Source organism: Schistocerca cancellata, chromosome 2 (assembly GCF_023864275.1).
Source record: "Schistocerca cancellata isolate TAMUIC-IGC-003103 chromosome 2, iqSchCanc2.1, whole genome shotgun sequence".
NCBI lineage: Eukaryota > Metazoa > Arthropoda > Insecta > Orthoptera > Acrididae > Schistocerca > Schistocerca cancellata.
This window is the reverse complement of record NC_064627.1, coordinates 990552554-990579181: the sequence shown is the minus strand read 5'-3', so window position 1 is coordinate 990579181 and position 26628 is coordinate 990552554. Positions and strand designations below refer to the sequence as shown.

Below are 26628 nucleotides of genomic sequence, written 5' to 3'. Positions count from 1 at the left end.
TCTCTCATCATCACAACGAGGTCGTGCAGACCTGTCCTTCCTCCGATCTCCCACATGGTGGCTGGCCACACACAGCTGTGACTCCTGCAGTGTTGGACTTCAGTGTGTTCATCACCACAAAAATGCAAATGAACTTGCACTTCTCCTTGACAATGGAAGGCCTCTAACAAGTCTGTGTGCCTGGGAGGGGCTCAAAGAAATCCATTGGAATGTTCTTCCTCCTCTATCCTACAACCTGGATCTCACAATTTCTGTGTTCCATCTGTGTGGCCCAGTGAAGAGCGAAGAACCACTACATGGATGTTGGGCACGTTATTTATGCAGCAAGACATTGGCTCTGATGTTGGCCCTACCAGTAAGGTGGTGTAAGGGCATTGCATTGGATAAAGATTATGTTCAAATGGGATTTTGTAGGCCAAAGAGTGGGGAATAATATGGTGTATTGGAATCATTAATAAAAACAACCTGCATTCAGAAAATAAAGTGTCGCATTACTTTTTGAACGCTCTTCACATTACCTGTATTTGCATCAAATTTTGCAGACAGTATCCACATATACTGATGAATATACCTGCAAAATTATATCATTTTATAACACACAGTTTCAGAGAGATGGCATCGTAGATATTGAGATCCATGAATAACTAGCATTTCTTAAACCAGAGTGTAAGCTTTTCAGAAGAGAGTAAGTATTTCTCAGTTTCAGTTGTATGTTTATAGAATAATAATAAAAAAACAGTGGTGGAAGGTTCTTCTCGCTGTACCGTGTACGACCTACAAGAAAGTAGGGTACAATGAGGTTTTCTAGGCAGACCTGCAGGAAGTGGAAAAACATATTTGTACAAAACTAATAAAACTAATTAATTTAGGTTTTGTGTTTTCAGCCATAAAATTTGACATGCTGAACATTAAATATCTAACACATTAACTCATTCGTAATGTAATCAGACATTTGAGATTGTTTTTAACATGGCAGTTTGATTCCTTGAAGAATCAGCAGTGAGGAGGTTACTGATGAATAAGTATGAATGCGGGTGAGCTACTACGAAGAACATTGCAAACATTATTGCAGCCAAGATAGACTGTAAGCAACACCCAGTAGTTGCAATAAAAGTTTATGTGCTTAATTAGCTCTTGGACAGTTCAGGAAGATGAAATGTGATGAGAGAACTGGAATTCAATAATTGGAAAAGGAAGAGAAGGAAAAGCAGTAGGGGAATGTGGATGGGCGGAAGGGGATGAAAGGGTAATATAGAGATTTTGAAATCAGATTTCAAACAGCAAATCATTTCCACGGGTAGATGTGTACTCTGTTTGTAATTTATTGGTTTTGTACTGCAGATTAAAACTGAAGAAATTAAAGAGTGGTGGAAAATTACGGAGATAGACCTATATAAATCAAAAGAACCAGAGGAGATTGTGCTTTTCAGAGGGAGCTTTAGACAATGATTGTCTGAACTGGGATGGAAAAAGTAGAAAGGAATACAATAGAAGACCAATGGCTTGCTTTGAGAGAGGGAATAGTGAAGGCAGCAGAATACCAAGTAGATGAAAAGACAAGACCTAGTAGAAATCCTTGTATAACACATGAGATATTGAATTTTATTGACAAAATGTGAAAATATAAATGTGCAGCATGGCTAAGCTGATGGATGCAGGCCTGAATAGGGGAAACATAGATGCAGCCTGTAAGAAAATTAAATAGATCTTTGAAGACAAGAAAAGAAACAGTGTAAATACCGAAATCTCAGATGGCAAGCTAGTACCAAGCAAAGCGGGAAAGTTGAAAGGTGGAAGGAATGTGTAGAAGGAAAGGAAACTTGAAGAAGACATATCATACTTGAAACAAGGCCCATGGAGTAGATGAAATTCCCTCAAAATTATAGAGATTCTTGGGAGAGCCCATGACAAATTATTCCCTTGGTGTGCAAGATACGTGAATCAGAGAAAATAAACTCAGACTTAAAGAAGAACATAATAATTACAATTCCAAAGGTGGCAGGTGCTGATATTTGTAAATACTACTGAACCATCAGTTTAATAGGTCATGGTTGCAACTGACACAAATAACTTGCAGAAGAGTGCAAAAATTGGTGGAAGCCTCATCAGAGAAGATCAGGTTGGGCTTCGGAAAACTGTATCAACATGCAAGGCGTTGTTGACCCAGAAACTTACCTTGCAAGATACTTTAAACTAAGACAAACTTACATTTATAGCATTTGTGTGGTTAGAGGAAGCTAGGTCTACACTCTTTGAAATTTTGAATGCAGCAGATAAAATACAGGGAGTGAAAGGTTTTTCACACTCGTACAGAAGTCAAACTTCAGTTATAAGTGTAGGTCAAACGAAAGGGAAGCAGTATTTGAGAAGAGAGTGAGATGGAGTTGTAATCTCTCCCCAATGTTATCCAGTCTGTTCATTGGGCAACAGTGATGGAAACTAAGTAGAAATTTGTAAGAAGAATTAAGTTTCAGGAAGGATACATAACAATTTTTAAGTTTGATGATGACATTGTAATTCTGTGAGAGATGGCAAAGAATTTGAAAGACTGGTTGAACGGAATGGATAGTGCATTGAAAAAAAGACAATCTACATCAACAAAAATTAAAACAATGGTAATGGAATATAGTTGAATAAAATCAGCTGATGGTGAGGGAATTAGATTAGGAAATGAGATACCAAAAATAGTAGGTGAAATTTACTATTTGTGTGACAAAATAACAAATAATGTCAGAAGCAGGGAAAATATAAAAAAGCAGACAGGCTCTGGCAAGAAGGCATTTCTGAAAAAGAGAAATTTGTTAAAATCAAAAATAATTTTAAGTGAAGAAAGCTTCAAATATGAAGTTTTTATTGCCTCAATCGTGTGTTGGTACACTTGATTACTAGTTTGACAGGACTAAGCTGCCATCTTCAGATCTGCAAGCCTGCAAAAATTACAAAAATATTTACGCTGTTGTTGTTGTAAATTAATGACTATACATAAACTCTTTTTGATGTACCCACAGTGTGCAGGTTATGAAATCATGCCCTGCGATAAACCTCATATTTGTTTTCGTACCATTTTAACGGACTGTGATTCTGAAATAAACAAAATTACCTTTACAGAACTTATTATAGTAAATATACAAATTCCAAAAATGGTTCAAATGGCTCTGAGCACTATGGGACTTAACTTTTGAGGTCATCAGTCCCCTAGTACTTACAACTACTTAAATCTAATAACTAACCTAAGAACATCACACACACCCATGCCCAAGGCAGGATTCGAATCTGCGACCGCAGCGGTCGCGTGGTTCCAGACGATAGCGCCTAGAACCGCTTGGTCACCCCGGCCGGCATACAAATTCCACTATACAACTAAGATTACATTACAATCAAACAATGGAAAATCCAGGATGGAATGTAACAGTACGAGAGAAGGAAAGTTGCTACTCACCATATAGTGGAGGTGCTGAGTTGCGATAGGCACAATAAAAAGATTCACACAATCACAGCTTTCGGCCATTAAGGCCTTTGTCAGCAGTAGACACACACACGCGCGCGCGCGCGCACACACACACACACACACACACACACACACACACCTGCAGACCTGCAGTCTCAGAGAGCTGAAACAACACTGCGAGTGGCAGTACCAGTGCATGATGGGAGTGGCAACTGGGTGGGGGTAAGGAGGAGGCTGGGGTGGGGAGGGGGAGGGATAGTATGGTGGGAGCGGCGGACAGTGAAGTGTTGCAGTTTAGACGGGGGGCAGGAAAGAAGGTGTGGAGGGGGGAGGGGGTAAACAGCGGAAAGGAGAGAAATAAAAATAAAAGAAATTAAAAGTCTGGGTGTGGCGGTGAAATGACGGCTGTGCAATGCTGGAATGGGAACAGGGAGGAGGCTGGGTGGGTGAGGACAGTGACTAGCGAAGGTTGAGGCCAGGAGGGTTACGGGAACGTGGCATGTATTGCAGGGAAAGTTCCCACCTGCACAATTCATCAAAGCTGGTGTTGGTGTGAAGGATCCATATGGCACAGGTTGTGAAGCAGTCATTGAGATGAGGGGTATCATGTTTCGCAGCGTGTTCCGCTACAGGGTAGTCCACTTGTTTTTTGGCCACAGTTTGTCAGTGGACGTTCATGCAGACAGACAGCTTGTTGCTTGTCATGCCTACATAGAATACAGCACAGTGGTTGCAGGTAGCTTGTAGATCACATCATTGCTTTCACAGGTAGACCTGCCTTTGATGGGATAGGTGGTGTTTGTGACCGGACTGGAGTAGGTGGTGGTAGGAGGATGTATGGGACAGGTCTTCCATCTAGGTCTATTACAGGGATATGAGCCATGAGGTAAGGGATTGGGAGCAGGGGTTGTGTAAGGATGGACGAGTATATTGTGTAGGTTCGGTGGACGGCGGAATACCACGGTAGGAGGGGTGGGAAGGATAGTAGGTAGGACATTTCTCATTTCAGGGCACGACGAGAGGTAATCGAAACCCTGGCGGAGAATGTAATTCAGTTGCTCCAGTCCCGGATGGTACTGAGTTACGAGGGGAATGCTCCTCTGTGGCCAGAATGTGGGAGTTTGAGAGGTGGTGGGAGACTGGAAAGATAAGGCACGGGAGATTTGTTTTTGTACAAGGATGGGCGGACAATTATGGTCAGTGAAGGCTCCAGTGAGACCCTCGGTATATTTAGAGAGGGACTGCCCATCACTGCAGATGCGACGACTACGGGTGGCTAGGCTGTACGGAAGGGACTTCTTGGTATGAAACGGGTGGCAGCTGTTGAAGTGGAGGTATTGCTGGTGGTTAGTAGGTTTGATGTGGACGGAGGTACTGATGTAGCCATCTCTGAGGTGGAGGTCAACATCTAGGAAGGGGAGGTCAACATCTAGGAAGGTGGCTTGTTGGGTTGAGTAGGACCAGGTGAAGCAAATGGAGGAGAAGTTGTTGAGGTTCTGGAGGAATGTGTATAATGTGTCCTCACCTTCAATCCAGATAGCAAAGATGTCATCAATGAATTTGAACCATGTGAGGGGTTTAGGATTCTGGGTTTTTAGGAAGGATTCCTCTAGATAGCCCATGAATAAGTTAGCATAGGATGGTGCCATGTGGGTGCCCATAGCCGTACCGCGGATTTGTTTGTAGGTAAAGCCTTCAAAGGAGAAGTAATTGTGGGTGAAGATATAGTTGGTCATGGAGACTAGGAAGGAGGTTGTTGGTTTGGAATCCGTAGGGTGTCTGGAAAGGTAGTGTTCGATAGCAGTAAGGCCATGGACCTTAGGAATGTTAGTGTACAGGGAGGTGGCATCAACAGTGACAAGCAGGGCACCGTGTGGTAAAGGGAAAGGAACTGTGGAGAGTCAGTCGAGGAAATAGTTGGTATCTTTTATATAGGAGGATAGGTTCCGGGTAATAGGTTGAAGGTGTTGGTCTATGAGAGCAGAGATTCTCTCAGTGAGGGCACAGTAACTGGCCACAATGGGGCATCCTGGGTGGTTGGGTTTATGGACTTTAGGAAGCATGTAGAAGGTGGGAGTGTGGGGAGTGGTAGGGGTAAGTAGAGAGATGGACTCTGGGGAGAGGTTCTGGGATGGGCTTAAGGATTTGAGTAGTGACTGGAGATCCTGCTGGATTGCTGGGGAATGGGATCACTGTGGCAAGGTTTGTAGGTGGAAGTATCTGACAGCTGATGGAGTCCTTCTGCCATGTAATCTTTGCGGTACAAAACTACGGTGGTGGAGCCTTTGTCTGCAGATTTACAAATGTTAAGAGTGATTAAAATTAAACTTATGCTGCTTGAGGCAGTGCCGACAGAAAACAATTTTAGATGAACGATGTTCAGACTGTGCACTGCAGGATTTGCATTGTTAGTAGTGTTAGTATCATGACTTGCTGTTAGGTGCCAGTTCTGGTACAGTAATGTAGAGTTGAAACACAAGCATCAGTGAAAATTACAATTGCAGACTGTTGGTATGGATCTGAACAATGTGGACAGGGCTTTACTCATAAAGCTGTTTTAACAAAATCAACAGCCACAGCGCAGTTGCTCTTCACAAGGACCAATGCATTAAAGGAATACTGGGGCTGAAGAACATAATGTGGAAGTCTGAATTAACTGGTGATTTGGGAACTAACTCTGGGAGAGGTCAATGGCCAGTTGCACCACAGATTGTTGAAGAAGTTACAGTGGCTATGGCTGAGAATGTTGGACACAGTGTGCGAGCTTCAACCAGGTCACTGTTCGAGAAGTGCTGTGAACAATTGTGAAATGGTATCTCTAGTGTGGTTCCAGTTTAACGTTGATGCAGGTGGTCATCACATTGGACAATGTTTGTAACCTGGAATGTAAACATGGTGTCCAGTAAACAAGTGGAAATTAAAATATGTTTCTTGCAATCATTTATTCAGTATTTCTCTTTCATGTGTCCTTATAAGTGTTTCCATGAAGTTTCATTGTTCTACAATCAATTGCTCTTCATGGGGTCCCTCTCAATAGCAAAAGTTTAACTGTAACTACCCTGTAGTTTGTTGGATTCAATTTGACCTCTTGAAGTGCATCTCTTTTATTTAGTACCACTTACAGCTAACTTAATGTTCCACTGCTTGGTTCAAAACCTGTTCTCATCAATCATATGTGTATATACTAAGAAACAAAATTCACCTCTAAAATTGAAATGACTAATTGGAATTCCACACACAGGCATTGGATCAACAGAGCAACTTTATTGAGCATTAAAGATACTCACTTCTGCTTTACAGTAGGGGACACACTTGAAACCTCACCTCCAATGCCACAGGCCCCATGAGTCAGCTTTCTGTGAACTCCAGCCATTCCATTAACTTGTTTTACAGCCACACCTTTAACCAATCAAACTTCAGGAGCAGAAGGCAGTTACTTTCTTTCATTGACCATTTCCTGCTCCCTTGACAGCACTCCTTGGCAAAATACAGCTTCCTGCTGAGATATTTTAAAAGTTTGTTACCAACAGGTGCTGTGGAAACACCAGCCATTTTGGAAATGCCACTGTCCCTTAAACCAGCACAGTGGCTGCCCACCACATCCCATTTAGAAGGATTACAGAAAGATGGTCCCACCACCTCTAGGCTGAATGAAACCTCATTTCCCCATATACCGGAAACCAGCTGTAGCATCAGCAATAGCCAAGATGGCAAGCCTATGGGCACAGCCAGGAAAGATACCATACAAGAAAACGATAATTACTGGCCAAGCAATTTGGCAAATACTGTGAATTCTCTTCCCCTCCCCCCTCCCCCCTCTCATGTGTGTGCACACGCGTGCTTTGACTGTCTCATGCAGAGCTGTTGCAAACTGTAATGGATAATGGTCTTTTGTTGGGAAGGGGTTTTGTTGAGGATTGTGTTGATGTACTCATTTTACATTTTCAGGTCCAGTGGACCACATGCAGTGGCAAGGCTCCTCTCCACTGGATACCGTTTCCTTCCTTTTGCTGCCAGTCACCCTCTGTGCCAATACGCAGCAGGTTCTTATGAATTCTATCTCTCCATCTTTTCTTTTGTCTGCCTAGTAGTCTTCTTCCATAAGGAGTAAAATCCGGATTTCAATGTTCATCGGGGTTTATTGATCTGACTGGCTTACTCTCCCCGTATGAGCTGCTCAGTTCTCATCAGTCCCACAATATTTGGTCTTTTGTAGACCTCATCCACCTTACAAGTATGCCAGATCCTTCATTCCCCAGAGATCTCAGATTGTACCAGATCATAGATCTTCCTCAAGAGTTTCTACTCAAAAACGAGATGATTATTGAAGATTTTTTCCAGACTCCATGTTTCACAACCACGTAGCCCTATGGGTTGGATCAGTGTTTTGTATGGCTGGAGTTTGCAATTGCTTGAGAGGCTGTGTAATTTCAAAAGTGGTCTCAGACTGAAGTATGGTTAATTTCAGCTTGGATCCTCAGTTTGATTTCTGCTTCATGTGAGGTTGCTCTGTAAATACTACCCCATATAGTTAAAATTATGAATCTTTTTGTTGGGTTCCAACTATCAATGGCTAGAGTGGATATTTTGTATAGGCTTGAGTCTTGCTCACTAGCAGAGTCATTCAAAAGGAGACTAATCCTGCTCTCTGCCGCCTTCATGGTGTCGCTCATCTGCATAAATTCTTCCTCAGATTTGGACAACAGGTCCTTGTCATTAGCAAATAACAGGGCCATGTCATTGGCAGATGCGATGTGCCCAATTTTCCCATCTTCGACCTTGACCCCGTTGAAATCTTACGGAAATCTTCCCTTATTACCTCTTCAAAAACCAAGCTGGACAATGCGCGTGACTTGTGAGTGCCTTGTCTCAACCCTATTTTTATGTTAATATCTTCAGTGACTTGGTACCTGATTTTCACTTTGCCTATTGAATCAATGTGACAAACGAAAACTAGACTAACAAGTTTCGTAGGTATTCCAAACTAGTTAGGCAATTCATCAGGACCTCCTGGCACACCTTCACATTGGGCTGTCACAGTACATTAATGTTGTCCGCAGTTGATTGACTCTCTCTGAAACCACCCTGATATACACCAATTACCTATTCTGTAGATGGCTGAATTCTATTCATATGCAGTTGGCCAAGATCTTATAGCAGACACTCGGGAGGGCAATTCCTCTGTAGTTTGTGCAGTCCATTTTGTCATATATCTTCTCTTTGCTCTTCTCAGAGTTACTTGGGTGGTTTTCCATACCTCTTCTAACTGTGCTTTTTCCTTGTGCCTTGTGTCTTATAGCCAGCTGTCCAGTTTCTCTTCTCTTAGCTAATGCCTTAATGTATTTGTGCATTGATGGTGATGTGCTTCTTGATGAAAGCATTTGCCACCTCATTTACAGCATCTTTGACTTCTTTTTGTACTTCTTGTGGGTTCTTTTGTGCATCCTCTTTCTGCATAATTTCAAAGCAGTTGCTGAGCTAGAGCTGAAATTTGCGTTTCTTTGTTGTGTCTTTGAATGTATTGGTGTGGCAGTGTACTACTTTCGTAAGATTGTTTCTGACAGTGGAATTGGGTTGTGTATATATAGGGTGTCCCATTTTAATCTGTACCGGTCGATATCTCTGGAATGGTACAATTCTGCAAAAAAAGTCTCTAGTAAAAGTTGTAAGGTTTGAAGGGGGTCATGGAATGGTTACCTTGAAATGACCTTGAACTCTGTTTTAAAGGTCAAACCTTGTCACAAAGCAGTTGTGTTGGCAAAACATATGTAATTGGAATGAAAAGTAATTTAATTTTCAATATGAACGGAGATTTTGTTGAAGTATAAACATGAAAACACCTCTTTATAACTCCGGAATTGTGTGTCAGGTGGCTAATATAACTTTTTCTCTAATGAAAACCGTGTTGTACATCTAGGTGAAGGTATGGACGAGGGTTTTGTGTCATATTGGTATTACAGCAACCCTGATAAAGTGTTTCCAGCACTTTGATTTCTTAATGAAAGAACTCGCCGTATTCCTCATTCCTCACTTTCACCAAAATAGTCAGGGAATGAATCTTGAGGGTCATCAAGCAGCTTACCTACTTGAACTGTTCCAGCTTGTTGGGTAAAACAGAAATACTGTGTAAATCCTTTTCTTTCTTTCTTCCCCCCTCCCCCAAAGAACTTAGTAACAACCTCCTTGAATAATACCCAAGTCTCCCTCTCACTCGTCATCAGTTTTAATTCAGAGCTGGAATCAAACACCATTTTTTGGGTGTCAGGTCCAACAAACATGACTTGTTTCAGTTTTACTTCTGATACATGACAAAATTTCTCTCAAGGATACTTGCAACATTATCCATTATACATTGGGTGTGCAGAGTTCATGGAAAAGGGCTAGTGTCTTGAAGCAGTTGATACCAAATAAAAATTATGTGCATAAATCATACAGGAGAGCTTTGGTCATAGAAGGTGTTATGCCTTTATTCTTAGTTTTAGTTTTCTTGTGTTGGTTTTATTTTTATTGCTACTTTAAAAGTAATTTCATTGTTGGAATGAATTCGATTTTTTTGTATCTTTTTCAGGATGTATTGGAGCGTGTACTTGTGGAAATGGGCCTAGGAGGCATAGAAGGAATTGTTCAAGATTATCAGCTACGAGTATTAAATTACAACAACTTCGTTCTTGGAAATTGTTTACGAGTAATGGAAGAATATAAAATGCTTACACAGACGAGGCAGAAGGACATAATTTCTGAACTGGTGTATGTAAATATTTTGATCTAGGACAAACATTTGTAGTAATTTATCAGGATGCAATTGATCCACAAAAATATCTTGATAAAATTTTTTGTGTACAAAAGATGTACACAACTAACTCTTATTATTTATTTCCTGTTTCAATGTTCTTCTTATTATATAATTGGTTACTAACAACATATTCATCTTCTGTGTCTCCCTCAGAATTCTGTGTGGAATTTTAGACAGTATGAAAATACGGACCGTAAACATTCCTTTAATTAGAAAGATTTCCAGTCTCTTTTTCCTTTCTTTTTTGTTTTTATTGTAGTCTTTTCTACAAACCAAATACACTCCTCTCTTTATCTGCCTCAATTGTTAGCCAGTCATTCAGCACATGTAAGTGAAAAGATAATACTTATAGAGTGGAAAGGGAAAGACAAAATACCCCTCAGTCCTATGTCAGTTAGAAAAAGGGCTGTGGTTGAAAAGGATTATATTTATTTATTTTTTCAAGCAGGAATCCAAACACATGACGTTGCGATATCTTAAAAATACAGCCACAAATGGGAAAACATTGACTTTTATAAGTATTTTAATGTTTAAAATAAGCAGCAGATATAAGTCAGGAGTCCTCAGCTTTTGGTCTGGCGGTAGCGTTCTCGCTTCCTGCGCACTGGGTTCCGGGTTTGATTCCCGACGGGCTCAGGGATTTTCCCTGCCTCAAGATGACTGGGTGTTGTGTCGATTTCGTCATCATCATTCATCTCCATTATGGTTGGAGGAAGGCAATGGCAAACTACCTCCACTAAGACCTTGCCTAGTCAGCAGTGCAGGTATACCGCATCGTCCCCTACACTCCTCTGAGTATGGGACCTCATCATCATCATCATCATCATCATCATCATCATAAGTCAGGAAATTGAGGAGTGTGTCTCATAGGCTATGTCTGTATAGGTTTCCTAGATAATTGAAACAAGTATTACACATTTCAAATATACTGCATAATTTGATGTTCTTATTGAAATAAATTTACATAAATATGCATACTATTGACCGGTAAAGTAAGAGAAAGACTACCACTCATCTATAGCGGATCAATGTGTGGAACACAGTAACACTTAACAGAAAACAGTATTCATACTAGCTTTTGAACACTAGCTCTTCCTCTAGCAATAGTACCTATGTTCATACACACAACCACATAGACACCCAAACGCTTACTTCTATAGCCAAGGCATGGCATTGCTATAGGATTGTGCATTTGGGTTTCAGTTAGACACGATGCTTCGCGCATTGATCCGGTAGAGATGAATGGTTGCCTTTCCCTTATTTTATGTACTGCTCCATCCACTAATTTCCATTATTGTTATACAAATTATTGATAGGGTTGATGTAGATTTTGTGATTGGAATGTACACTTAAATTTCATACCTTTCAGGTTCTTTGTAGAAATTACCATTGTGTTGAGACTGACTTTTACATTCTACATTCTACATCTGCAACAAATATTGTAATACAATTGGCTGTCCTTTCTGTGGATCAGTACTTAATTGTTATCCAGTCATTTTATTCTGTTACATGTTAAACTTCATTATATTTGGTATTTCATTTTTGTAATACTGGGTTGCTCACTCTGGTACAAAAAGTGTATGTTCTCTTTAATTATAATAAGACATTCCCCACTCTGCTCCCATCCAGACCCATACCCCTTGTTATGTATATTTTATGATGTCATATCTAATTCATTTGAACCATTACCAGTGAATGTTATGCTTCAGTACTCAACTGAAGGGTTATATCTTACATCTTGCAAAGGAGAAAGTTCTGTTTCACCACAACACTGCACAGTGACTCATCTTCAGCATAAAATGCATGAACTTCAGTTCAAAGAGCCTTCACATCTGCTGTATTTACCAGTTTTGGCTCCCAGCTGTTTTTCCCCAAACCCAAAGGAATACCTGAGTGTATGATGATGCACATCATAGTAAGGATTGAACTTTGAGGTAATGTATTCAAGGTATCACCAAGTAAAAAATATGTTGGACTATGTGTATTGATTTACAAGAAAGCTATTTAGGGGGAGGGAATCCCCCCTCCCTCTCCTCCTTCAGTATGAAATCTTGTTGTGTTTTGATACTAGCACAGCGAGCTGTTATGCAGCTGAATATGTTTGCTTTTGCAAGATCTTCGGGGTAGTGAGAGGGATTGGTGGGGGGGGGGGGGGGGGATGATAGGGATGATATCAACACAGGCCAGGTTTTGCGTGAACTTATGATGGTGACACAGAGGAGGAAGTGATGTAGGCCATTAATGGAAGCTCAGATGAAAACAGCAACAAAGGAAGAAAATGATGGGCAGGCTATCCCTAGTGTATTGAGTAGCTCAGTATTTATCATATTGAAGGAGGTATTTAAACTGGATTGTAAATGGCATGTCAAAGTGCAGATAACTACAGAAATATAATTCAACTTTATTATTTGCATAATGCTTGTGAATCTCATTACTTGATGTAGAGTAAAGGATCTTGACAAATTTGTGGTGTACTCCAAAAGGAAATCAGTCATTGAAATAATAAAAATATCTTGAAATGGGCTGCTTGCATTTGGCAACCTCTGGAGGACTGTGAGTTCAATATTGCATCAAAGTATTAAGTGATGTGAGTGAATAAAATAAGAGAATACATAATCAATGCCTGCAGTAAATTAATTGAGCCAGTGACCATTTTTGATAATTTTTGTGTCCTGTACTATATATCTGTGTGACAGCTCCATTTCTAAAATGTGGAGCAGAGATAAATCCTTGTGTCATCTAACACTGTTTAACATAGGGGAATGTCACCAGAGTTTTGTTTCAACAAATCTAAGGATCTCTGAGCAATGTTCATTCATGCACACTTGCCCTTTCAAGATCATGCCAACATCTGATTTTTAACAAGGTTACTTTTTTCCCTGAACAGCCACATGTAAGGCCCCAGCGTTATGCAACAACTCATTCCATCATTCAAGAATGAACATTTTTAATTTACAAATTAAAAAAAATAGTATTGTTATTGGTTTCAGACACATAATGTACTAATCTGTTGTTGGAAGTATTAATGACATCTCTAATACGTGTTAGTTGTGTTGGGCCTGTTCCATTTTTATGAGAACAGATGAAAAAGGTGATACATGTAAATGTCAGTTGAAATTTTTCTTTGTTTCTAGTTTATTGTATCATTATGCTTGCAGGTGTAAAATTGAAGATGAAGATGGGGATGTGCCAGAAATACACTTTCCAGCACTCGGAGAAGGCTATGCAGTTGATGAATTACAGCCATCACTGGAACCTGGGTTTCAGATGCTTCACAGCCTGGAGCAGGAAGAACAGTAAGATAGTATTTCAGTTTTCAGGTTGCCTGTGATTGTACTTTTATGTGCCTGAGACCGATGTGTGGAGAGTTACTTACACAAACATTTACTGTGTGCGAATTGGGAAAAAGAGCAACGTCCTATTTGAATTGGTATTTGATTAAAGAGCACGGTGTAGCTAGGATGTACCTGCAAAGCGTGGACATTAACATTCTTCGTTTTGATATAATTCACACAGCTGCAGACGTTTAGTTACAGTTAATAACATGCACACTTCTGTAGTGCCACCTATGCAGGAAAGGGTGGCTATGAGACAGGACTGTGTGAGCGGGTGGTGAAGGGAAGGTGGGAATGTAAGAGGTTCCAGAAAAAAGCAGCTGCGAAGATAACAAGTTGTTTATTGAAGACTCTGTGCTGTGTAATACACTAATTCAGTGGCTGGCTGGCTGCTGAATTCTGCTAGGCTGGCTGCTTGCAAGCCCCGAGATGGTGAAGTGTTTTCTCCACCGAGCACCAGTGGTCTCATTATGCAAGCTGACCATGTGGTTCCTGTGGCGGTGACTTGTATTCTCAACAATGGAGTATCAACCACGGCCTTGGAAGACACCTGGCTGCATCATGGCGGTGAGTGCCCACCGTGATGAGATGCCCATCTTGCGATGGAGTGCAGTGGCGGGTACACACTGGTAGTGACCTGCTGCCCTCTGGACTGGAGTCAGCCATGCTGCCAGTGTTGACCTGGGATAGCCAGCTGCACTACGACACGAAGTCTGGGAGGACTTGTGTGTAGAGCTTTTGCCTCGCCATGGCCTCGAACCGGTGATTTCTACTGGCAGGTCCATGTGGCGACCTCATCCTGCACAGCCACATATTGCCGATAGGGCTGTGAGATAGAGAATAATTTCATTACAAAATGTTCAGTATTTATACACTGAGGTGACAAAAGTCATGGTACAGGTCCTAATATCGTGTCGAACCTCCTTTTGTCTGGTGTAGTGCAGCAGCTCACCGTGGCATGGACTCAACAAGTTGTTGGAAGTCCGCTGCAGAAATGTTGAGTCATGCTATCTCTATAGCTGTCCATAATTCCATAATTGTGAAAGTGTTCCTGGTGCAGGATTTTGCACATGAACTGACCTCTCGATTATGACCTATAGATGTTCCATGAGATTTATGTCGGGTGAACTGGGTGGCCAGATCATTCACTCAGATTGTCCAGAATGTTCTTCAAACCATCTGCGAACAACTGTAGCCTGGTGACAAGGCACATTGTCATCTATAAAAATTCCATTGTTGTTTAGGAACATGATGTCCATGAATGGCTGCAAATGGTCGCCAAGTAGCTGAATAGCCAGAAGACCCAGTCAATTCCATGTAAACACAGCCCATGCCATTATGGAGCCACCACCATCTTGCACAGTGTCTTGATGACAACTTGGGTCAATGACTTTGCAGGGTCTGTGCTACATTCAAATCTCCGCGTAAGCTCTAATAAACTCAAATCAGGATTCCGACCAGGCCATGGTTTTCCAGTTGCCTGGAGTCCAACAGATATGGTCACAAGCCCAGAGAGACACTGCAGGTGATGTCGTGCTGTTAGCAAAGGCTCTCGCATCAGTCATTTGCTGCCACAGCCCATTAACACCAAATTTCGCTGCACTGCCCTAACGGTTACTTCATCATATTCCTCACATTGATTTCTGGAGTTATTTCTCAGTTTGTTAGTTAGTTATGTGTTTCATTGATCAATCTCACAGTAACCATTATGATTTGGAACATGTCAAGTGCATCAGAAATGCACACATGAATCAAGGTGTTTTTTTAAAAAGCTTAAAATTTTTATTACCTACCCCATTCCCTTAAATGGGACAAAATGCATATATTATACCTATAGATTTATTTATTCCTGTTCAAGAATTCATGTGTGGTATAGAAGGAGTTGTCAAGGAGATATGATTTCAATTTATTTTTAAAACTATTGCTGTTGTCTGTCAGACATTTTATTTCATTTGGTAATTTATCGAAAAGTTTCAAAGCAGCATATTTCACCCCTTTCTATGCCAAGGTAGGTTAAGTAGAGGATAGTGTAAGTCTTACTTTCTTCTGGCATTATAATCATTAATGTCACTGTTGTTTTTAAAATGGTCCATGTTGTTGATAACAAATTTTTTTACTGTGTAAATGTACTGTGAGGATATTGTAAGAATTACTAACCTTTTAAGCAGATGCCTACACAATGTGTGACTATGAGACCCACACATTATTCTAACCACTTTCTTTTGAGCAGTGAATACTTTTTGCCTGAGTGTTGAGTTACCCCAAATTATTATTCTTGCCAGTCTGTTAGCATTGACAGTTCTTTGCAAACCTGCTGCTCTCGGTTGTTAAGTGAAGGCCATTGGCCGCTGAGTTGTCTGTTGTGAGAGATAATGCCTGAACTGTGCTGTTCTTGGCACTGTGGACCTCGGAATATTGGATTCCTTAACGATTTCCGAAATGGAACGTCCCAGGTGTCGAGCACCAACTATTGCTCAGCATTCAGAGTCTGTTAATTCCTGTTGTGCTACCATAATCTCGTGGGAAACCTTTTCACATGAATCACCTGAATACAAATGACAGCTCTGCTAATCCACTGCCCTCTTATACCTTGTTTATGTGATACTACCGCCTTCTGTATATGTGTATACTGTTCTCCTATGACTTTTGTCACCTCACTGTTTAGCCAGCAGCATCATGCTTGGTGTGCATATGCACCACTACCAGTCACAAATCCTAAAAAATCACTGCCACTGTTAAGTGCAGAAATCTGCCTTGCCGCTTGGTGCACAAGTCTGTGTAGTACCACTGACAATTGGACCTGGCAGAATGTGCCCTAAAGTGCGTCCCGATTCAATACATCGTCCTCCAGCAGACTTGTCTCCATGGGTCTATTGCTGCCTCGGGCACCTTATGGTCGTTCTCCCGTGAGTCTAGATTATCGAATGGGACGAAAAACTGATAGTTAATTGCAACATTCAGGGCTTCCTAATGACGATGGAACACTCAAATTGCGTCCCGATTCAATACATCGTCATAACTGGCAGCTTGCTCACTTGGGTTAGATACCACATCCAATCTTTGTTACTATGCTGCTTATTACTATTTTACTTGTGAGTCTATTTATTACACCAATTGTTGGCTCTCTATCTCAAAAGAATTAAAGTTATGCACAGCAGAGTTAGTCACTGTGACACTTGGTATTGCGGCAACCAAAATCAGTGTCATGTGTTGTCCTCTGAACTGTTCTGTGTGGTGCTTTAACTGGTTAGCGGAAATGTGCCCTTCCTGCATGGCAGTGAATTGACCAAGGGACTGGACTAGGTCAGGTTCTAAAGTTTGATTTACGAGTGTTAAATTCAGTGCTGGAAATAATTCCAAATTAGATGTGGCCAGTACACCTATGGTTGTGAGATGTTCACTTGCATAATTCTCACAATCGTGGCTAGTAGCTGGAAGGTTGTTCTTTTTATGTTGCACTTACTCCCATTGATTAATAACCCACTTCCCCTGAAGTTTAATCTATCTGGTCTCCATGAGCTTCACCTGCTCGTAGTAACTCACCACTATTGCCACGTCATCGTAGGTTCAGTCTGGGTTCCCCAGTATCACTCAGACGATCTAGTCCTTTCTGTCTGTCTGGAACAGTTGTATTGCACATGTGGTTATGCTGGTTTGCATTATCCTGGTCAGACACACTGTGACCTTCCCCCTTCAACAGTGTTGTAACTCCTCCTCTATCATTATTGCATACCAGCTACCATCTTCCAAAATTAATACACCCCCTCCCCTCCACCAATGCTATTCCAGATCCTCATGTGCATGAATTTTTACAAGAACTCCCCACTTTATTGGATTCGTGTGAGTGGTGTAACAGTGAAACTGTCGTGTTTTCCTGTTACTGGGAATCGAATTAGAATATGCAATCATACTTGTTCAATTTGTACTTTACTGATGCTATGAGATAGTAGAAGGGTAGGTTTTGCCTACTGGGTTCCATAATCAGGCTTACCTCAGATGGTAACTCGCTCCATGCTTATCCTGGTGCAGGTGACAAAACCCAATACTGGTATGACTCTCATTCCATCCTTTCTTGCCCTTGATGTATTGCAATCTGAAGACAGGGACAAAATATATAAAAAAAGAAATCCTTGACAAATGATCCTCATCTTCTTGATCTTAACACTTACAGTGCTTTGTGCACAGGCTCAACTGCATCTTCTTGTCTGTTCCTCTGTTTCATTCTCTTCATGTTCTTCTCCAGCTCGCCCTTGAAATTCCTAGACTCAAGTCTAGACTACCTTCAAAAGGTCTTAGATGTTCAACGTGTTCTGAAGCATCACTTTGTGACTGGTGAAGTACTATCCATCACGTGACAGGGTCCGTGACAACTTGTGATGAACTTCCTTGTCTTCCCTTTTGGTGTGTAAGGACTGGATAACATCAAACATTGTGCTACTTTATTCTGTGGTAAACTTGCCGTATGTTTCAATAATTTTCCTGCTTCTTTAATCGCTTCTTATTCACCTTCTGTACTTGTTTCCTGCTATAGAAGAATGCTGAAGATTAGATGGGTACATTGCGTAACTTATGAGGAGGTACCGAATAGAATTGGGGACACAAGAAATTTGTGGCACAAAGTGGCTAAAAGGAGGGATCGGTTGATAGGATACATTCTGAGGCATCAGGGGATCGCCAATTTAGAAAGTGTGTATGTATGTAGGAGATGGGGATAAAAATTGCAGAGGAAGACCAAGAAAAGAATACTGAAAGTATATTCAGAAGTTATTTGGAGATGAATAGGCTTGCACAGGATAGAGTAGCATGGAGCACTCCATCAAACCAATCCACAACAACAACTCATTTCCATACTTCTCATACTGTTTTCTCAAATTCATATACAGGCTCTCCATCTTTACCTTTCTTTGCCTTTAAGGCATTGGAGTTTGAGCTCTCTGAGACTGCAGACGTGTGTGTGTGTGTGTGTGTGTGTGTGTGTGTGTGTGTGTCTACTGCTGAAAAAGGCCTTAATGGCCGAAAGCTATGATTGTGTGAATCTTTTTATTGTGACTAACGCGACTTAGCATCTCCACTATATGGTGAGTAGCAACTTTCCTTCTCTCGTATTGTTACAATCCATCCTGGATTTTCTATTGTTTGATTTCTTTGCCTTTGTCAGACAGAACAGTGATGGCATTTTCCGACCATAGGTCACTTCATATGGGGACTACCCAGTATTCATGTATGCTTTTGAATTATACGTGGACACAGCATACCTTAGGTTGTATTCCTGTCACTATGCTGTATGTTCATATAGTATTTTAACATTTTCCCAGTTGTTCTTTGTACCTATTGGGCTGTGGATGAAGAGGACTAGTTCTTAACTTCTTCTCACACTGTAGCTGGCACAGCTCCTTTAATAAGTCAGATGTAAAATTCATATCGTGGTCTGTAGTTATCAAACCTGGCACCCTGAATTTCAATATGTGATTGTTAACCATCGCTTGTGGAAGTGTCAGTGCCTGCTGGTTTGGCATAGCAACCATCTGCACATATTGTCAAAAGTGATCTAATATTATTAGAATACAAATCAGTTTGCTGCTGGTGTACAACTGAATGGTGCAAAAACATCACTCTCAAGCATTTTAGATGGTTTTGACGCTTCCAGCAGCCTCTGCGACAGCACTTGCCTACATTTCCAGTCATTTCGCTGTGAGCTCTGGGTGCAATTTCTCACGTATTAATCCACCCTTGCTTTCCTTCTTCTCCACCAATATCTTTCTCTGTCACTTTCTGGTTTGTTGCCTTTCACCCTCTTTCACCAGATAACACGTTAATATATGCTTCCTGTAGAATTTCCTCCTTAAACTTTGCTGGTGTTATTACCCGTGACCCTGCACGGCAGTCCATCACATGTGCTAAACTGTGATTGCGTCCTGTACTACAAGGTGTACAACTTTGCTTCCACTGCTTTTTCCCCAACATTTGAGGCTTTAATGAAACAAATTGGTTACACATGTATCATTCAAAGGATTTTCCGTCGCTGGCCACTACTTTCTCCCATATTTTGGGCAGTGTACAAATCCTGCGTCGAAAAAATTGTTCATCTTTCGAAGCGATCCATGAATCGATCCAATTTGTGACTTCTTCATGAGATAGGAAGTGTTGGTCAGCCAGGCCATGCCCCATTGATCTAAACAGGTGATAGTCAGAGGGAACAATGTCTGGAGAATACGGAGGGTGGGGTAGGACTTCCCATTTTAATGTTTCCAAGTACGTTTCGACCTCTTTTGCAATGTGGGGTCGAGCGTTGTCCTGCTGCAACATCACTTTATCGTGCCTCTTGCTGTATTGCAGCTGTTTGTCTTTAATCCTCTGCTCAAATGCATTAATTGCTTTCGATAATGAGCACCTGTGATTGTTTCACTTGGTTTTAACACCTTTTAGTACATGATGTTGAGCTGGTCCCACCAAATGCAGAGCATGATCTTGGAGCCATGAATATTCGGTTTGGCCATCGACATGGAGCATGGCCAGGATGTCCCCATGATTTTTTGCGTTTAGGATTATCGTAATGAAACCATTTTTCGTCCCTGGTCACAATACGATGCAGAAATCCCTTCCGTTTTTGCCTCTGAAGCACTGTTCACAAATGCCGTTCAATGTCTGTTGGTTTCAGCTCACACGAGACCCAACTTCCTTCTTCGTGAATCATGCCCATAGCCTTGAGACGTTTTGAAATGGCTTGCTGTGTCATTCCCACTAATCGTGCCAGTTCTTCTTGAGCTTGACGCAAGTCTTCACTCAGCAATCTCTCCAATTCTGTGTCTTCGAAAACATTCTCTCTTCCACCACTGAGCCAGCATACGACATTAAAATCACTGTTCTTGAAGTGTTGAAACCACTCATGACACATTCTTTCGTTAATAGTGTCCTTACCATACGCACTTGGGGGCATTCAATGAGACTCAGCCGCTGTTTTCCTCATATTGAAACAAAACAGTAACACCTCCTGCAAATGATGAGAATTAGGCTAGTAAACAGACATTTTTGATCAAGAACAACTTTATGATGCAGACACAAATCGACTACTGTTTGAATGAGGTTATGTTGACCGAGGTCCAAGCTAACTGCCTGACGTCTGCAATCTGTTTCTTTCAACTGCTACTTACCATTGTTGTCACATGTCGGCAAACAGTGGAAGCAAAGTTGTACACTTTGTACTAATGGTCACTGTCAGCTCTCTGCACTGCCTGCCACTCTGCAACATCATGACCCATAATTTCCAACACTGCTGCCTTCCTTCTTAATGTGTCTGCATTCCCGTGCTTCTTCGCTTGTTTGTATACTACTTTATACTTGACTTTGCTAAGTCTCAGGTCCCATCTTGCCTGCTGCTGCATGAATCCTCCAGTGCCATTAATCACTTCATAGCAGTGTGGTCGGTCACTACTCAAAATTTTTTCTGTGAACATAACATCTAAAATATGTGACACCATAAATGAGGCCCAACATCTCTTTCCATGTCTTTGAATAGCTCTTCCCCACCACATTCAGCTGTCGAGATGCGTAGGCCACAGGGTGCTCTTCACCAATAATCTCCTGGTCTAGACAAATCCCAGAGATTGATTAGATGGAGGACATGAAAGGATAAACTCTGTCGGGAAGGTCTGGAAGTACTAGAACTGTGCTGGATGTCAACTCTCTTTAATTCTTCAAATGCACCCTGACAATCATTTGCCCATATAGACCTCATGCTGTTCCTTGGCAACTGTGTAAGTGGTTGTGATACATCAGCAAACCTTTTCATGAATTTTCTGTAGTAAGTTGAGATCCCCGAAAAAGATTGCAGTTCCTTAATCAACTTAGGCACTGCGAACTCTCATACAGTGTGCACTGGCCTCTGGTCCGTCCTTATTACATTTTTACTAATTACACCACCTAAATACTCTACCTCTTGTACCACAAAATGCCAATTCTCTGTATTCGAAATGTCAGATGTGCAGTTCTACACTGGTAACAGCTTGCTCTAGCCGGAATGTCATCCTTGTCAATCCATCATCAAAAAACCTGCCACTGATAACCTTCCATTCCCTCTATTTTCCTGGGGCTGGCGATATTGCCTGTGTAAATGCCCTTGTCATCCACACTTGTAACACTTAACTTTTGTGGGAAATAACCCACACCTACCTATCCTGTATTCCTGTTGAAATGTCAATTTCTTCACAGTCCATCGCTAACACAATAGCAGAATGTGGATCCTTTGGTGCACCTGTACACACCGTTTTTAAAATGTCCTATGGCAATCCCCTCAGAAAAGTATCAAGCGCACTCTGCTCACTTTCCTGCAACAAAACTGTGTTTTTAATTTTTTAGATTTTCCCAATGATTCACTGTCGTCTCATAGAATCAGTTGTACTGCCAGTGGTCTACATCTTTCCAACACGATATTACAGTGACTTGGTGTCTTCATCAGATGTTTTCTGAGAATGGCAGCTTTGCTGATTGGGTCCCATTTTTATACCTGGATGGTGCCTGGTGTTCACTATGCCATCTAAGCCCATTGTGGCTGTCTTCTGCAATGACGGCCGTCCAATTGCAAGCTGTATTAGGACTTCCAGGCAAGTTGTTATTGCTATTGTGACGCTATAGAGTTCCTCATGTTGTTCGCAATGGCTGCGGCTTTCTCTCATGTCCATGTTATTGTCCTGGCATTCTGAATTTGGTATGCATCTGTGAGGTGCAGTTCCTGCGGCATCAGGCTGCTGTTGTAGTTTGCATCTTATGTCCACCATGTTGCAGCAGACTCTCATGGCAGTAGCTGCTGTCTGCTCCCAGGTTGTGTGGTGCCTAAGGTTTCAGGTGGTTGATGTTGCCTATCTTGTCCATGACAGTTGGAGGTAGTTGTCGCCTGGAGCTCCATGGGAAATCTAATGCTATTAATTACACCTCCAGCTGTCTGAGGTTCATTACTGCAGAAGGGAACTTTCTTCCTGAGTTTCTGTAGTAGTTCCAGAGCTGGGTTCTGTGCCGTACTGAGTTGGTATCCTGCTTCTTGGTTGATCAGATTCTCTGCTATATTGTTTGCAATAGATTTACAATTTAATCTGTGTTCAAGTTGCAGGCAATGTTCTGCTATTGCTGATTTAGTGGTCTGCCCTACCCTCACTCCACCATGTCCCTGTATGCTCGCACAAGTAGCACTTTGGTTCCCCACCCCTAACCCAATATCCCTCCCCCTCCCTGCCTCCGCCTCGTCCTTACCTCCATTGCGCTCAGTTGCTCGCAGTCTGTCCTCAATGGCAAAAGATGGTAGTCATGTGTGTACGAGTTGTATTTGTGTTAATGTTAGTGTGTGTTGTCTACTTGAGAAGAAGACCTTTTAGCTGAAAGCTTATTCGGTTGGCAGTCTTTTTGTTGTTCCTGTCTGCAACTCAATATCTCCACTATATGATGAGTAGCAATCTGTCCTTTTCATAATACTGTCTCTTTATGTGTTTTTTATTGTAATAAAACATAATGTATCATTATGGTATAACACTGTTTCTAGATCAGCCAACACTTATCTTTTTCTGAAAAAAAAACTAAAAAAAAAAAAAAAAAACAGGAAAGCGCTTGAGAAAGCAGTACAAAATTTGTTATTCAAAAGTTTCAAAAGTAAGTAAGTGGGGGGGGGGGGGGGGGGGGGGGGGCTTTCAATATGTAGTCACCCTACTCTGAAAATCCTAGCTCATTTCTGGAGTCATAAATTCCCTTTACTTTTTTGTTACTTTTAGTGTTATTTAAGCAGAGAGTTTATCCAGTATTATTTTTTAAAGAAGAACGTGTATATGTTTATTTCTTTCTTTCTGTAGAATATATTTTGTAACCCTTTAACAGCTTGTGATGTATATATATGTCACATTCTTGTGTGTGCCCTATGCTAATGACTTTCATGTGTGGTAGAACTCAAATGTGCTGGTTGTGGTTGTGCAGATTTAAGATATGTATGTTTGTGAACTGTGGGAAAACCGGATCAGAAGAGAATCGAAGCATTTGAGATGTGGTGCTACAGACAAGTGTTGAAAATTAGGTAGACTGATAAGTTAAGAATCGGGGAGGAAAGGAATATGTGGAAAATACCGACAAGGAGAAGGGACAGGATGATAGGACATCTGTTAAGACATCAGGGAATGACTTCCAATGTACTAGAGGGAGCTGTAGAGAACAAAAACTGTTGCAGAAGACATATATTGGAATACATCCTGCGAATAATTGAGGACATAAGTTGCAAGTGCTGCTCTGAGATGAAAAGGTTGTCACAGTAGAGAAATTCGTGGCAGGCCGTATCAAACCAGTCAGACGACTGATAGCTTAAAAAACATTGTTGAACAATGGAAACATGTTGGCTCTATGTGTGAATAACATTTTTGCTACACTAGGTCGATTATTGTGTCCAAAAACACCATCATCAAGGTGAATGGTGGCTTGAAACGTGCAGAGCGTAACGGCCACAGGCTGGTGGGAGCATTATTATGCAATGGGAGACATTCTTCTGCACTTGTATGGAGCCTGTGATACTAATCAAAGATATGCCGTCAGCTGTGAACCACCCGCATCGCTTCACGATTGATAACTTCCGCAACAATGATGTCATCTTTCAGCTGTATAATTGTCCTTATCTTGGAGCCAGAACTGCGGTACAAAGGTTTGAGGAGCATTACAGTGACCTCATGTTCATGTCTCAGTGACCGTATTTGCCTATGTAAATGCTATGAAAATCATTTGGGTTGCTATCAGGCGCCATCACCGCACATGCGTATAAGCGGCCTGGTATTTACATGAATTACTTGACCTGTGTGCAGACATCGAATGTGACATATCTCCACAAACTGTCAGATCCCTGATATGCAGAATCAGTGATGTACTTCGTTCCAAATATGGACAAAGAATCTGTTAAGCAGGTGGTCATAATGTTTTCGCTCATCAGTGAAGATGGTAAGAGTTACTTTCTTGTTTGCAAACCGCTTCTCTTTGTAGGATTACACTGCAAGAACGTGTGAGGAACAAACAAAGATGTGCAAGTAGGAACATAGAGAGGTTAGTTATAAGTAATGACATAGAGGATGGCTATAATTTTCCTTACACAGATGCAATAACTGATGCAGTAACTAGTGAAGGTTACTTCGAAAAAATGAACAAAATAGTAACAACACTCGTGGAACTTTGTGTGGAAAGGGGACACACGCTGTTAAGCTTATTTCACCTTAACAAAGCCCCTATCTTCAATGCTCTTGACTAAAACCACAAAACTAACCATCTATAAAACATTGATCAGACCAGTCTCTGAAACATGGGCTTTGACAGCAAAGGATGCTGAATCACTGAATGCATTCGAGAGAAGGATACTCAGGAGAATCATCGGTCCAATTTGCGAAAGGGAAAGATGGAGGAGGAGATATAACTATGAGTTGTGTGCTATGTACAAATATCAGCCTGTTAGAAGAATTGTAAAGTCATCTAGGTGAGGTGGGCTGAACACGTGGCATGGATGAATGATACAGAAATACTAAAAAGGATATTACAATGAAAGCCAGGTGGACAGAGTGGATGTGGTCGATCAAAAACTAGATGGGAGGATGGAGTCATAGAAGACTTTTGGATGATGAGTTACAGGAATTGGAAAATACTAGCAAAGGGACTGGGATAAATGGAAGGAGATTGTTGAAGAGGCCAAGATTCATTATCCGTTGTAGATCTGCAGAAGAAGAAGAAGACGAAGAAGAAGACGACCACAGACACTGTATGTTGGCAACTGATAAAAGAAGTCTGCATCTCTTCCAATATCTTCATGACATAAAAACTAATGCATTAGGAACAGTTCGCATGAATAGAGAGACGAGAACTGTAAATCATTTCGATGAGAATGCTCATGACGTTGAAATGGTGCAACATACGAGACTCGTACATGTTGTCCCCATTTTTGTAATTACTCTGAAATGACATCAACGAGAAAAACTGACAGCCAAAGCAATCTTGAAAAATTGAAAGCAATACACATGTCAGACTACAGTCGATCAGTATGAGCAATAAACAAGTACGACAAAATACTAGGTGCATATAAAAGTGCAAAACAGAGTGTTAAAAGAAACATGAGATTGTGAAGGCAATTATTTCTTTGTACAGTAGGACTTCTGAAGAGAAGTCAACCTGGAGATGATGTGCCATTGGCAGTAATAAAACCAAGAGGAAGGAATTGCAGTATTGTTTGATTAGTCTGATATGGGAATATATTTTATTCCCTACTTTAAGCTGTTGTATACCCTTCACTGTAATGTTTTGTTATGTCAGCAACCAAATAAACTGATTTTTAGGATAATAATTTAATACAGCAGATGCGCTGTTCTGTGCAGTAGAAATTGCTGACACAGCACAGCTGGGACTGTCATGAGGTGAGGCACGTCCCACAAAGGTGATGTTCTGTTTGCACAAACCAACAGCAAAAGGATTAAAAACATTGATAGTGTTTTAACCTACTATTTTGGCATTGTGTTGACATGTGTTGCATGTAGTATACATTCGAAATATAGAAAGGTCTTGATCGCACAATTCCTTATTGAGCATTAACATTTCAAAATTTCATCATCAGAGTGAAGCTGTGGAATGAAGTGTACAAGAAAATTAACAGTAGCAACAGTAACAGATATGTACATAAGTATGCATCTGTTGCATTCCAATATACAGAAATTTCAATTAGTATCATACTTACATTAAACTCAAACTTAAGTGCAAAGCTCATGAAAGTGAGCATGTAGACTGAATGCAATACAAATCTTGTCTTGTGTAGGCATATTTGACAGTGCTGTTGTATATTTGAATAGAACCAGTGCTAAACTGTGTGTGGCAATTAAACTATCAAAGAGGTAAATGAAGGCCAGTAGGTGGTGTTAGCATTCACCGTAGAAAGCAAGTTAAAGTGTAACCTTACAAACTTCTATCCATTCCGATTAAGTACATGTCAGAACACAGTGAAAAACTTGACAAAATACTTTTATGCTACTTTTATGGAAAAGAAACTCATATACTAACAGCAT

The 26628-nt window shown here is 41.0% G+C and overlaps 1 protein-coding gene across 4 annotated transcripts in view; it reads left to right on the top strand.

The window, feature by feature from the left end:
- Positions 1-26628, top strand: part of LOC126162965 (uncharacterized) — a 157402-nt gene that overhangs the window by 97568 nt on the left and 33206 nt on the right. For all 4 annotated transcript variants that reach the window (XM_049919802.1, XM_049919803.1, XM_049919805.1 and 1 more), the window contains exons 7-8: positions 10017-10195; positions 13400-13537. In XM_049919802.1, the coding sequence (XP_049775759.1) occupies positions 10017-10195; positions 13400-13537 (317 nt within the window). The remainder of the gene's footprint in view (positions 1-10016; positions 10196-13399; positions 13538-26628) is intronic.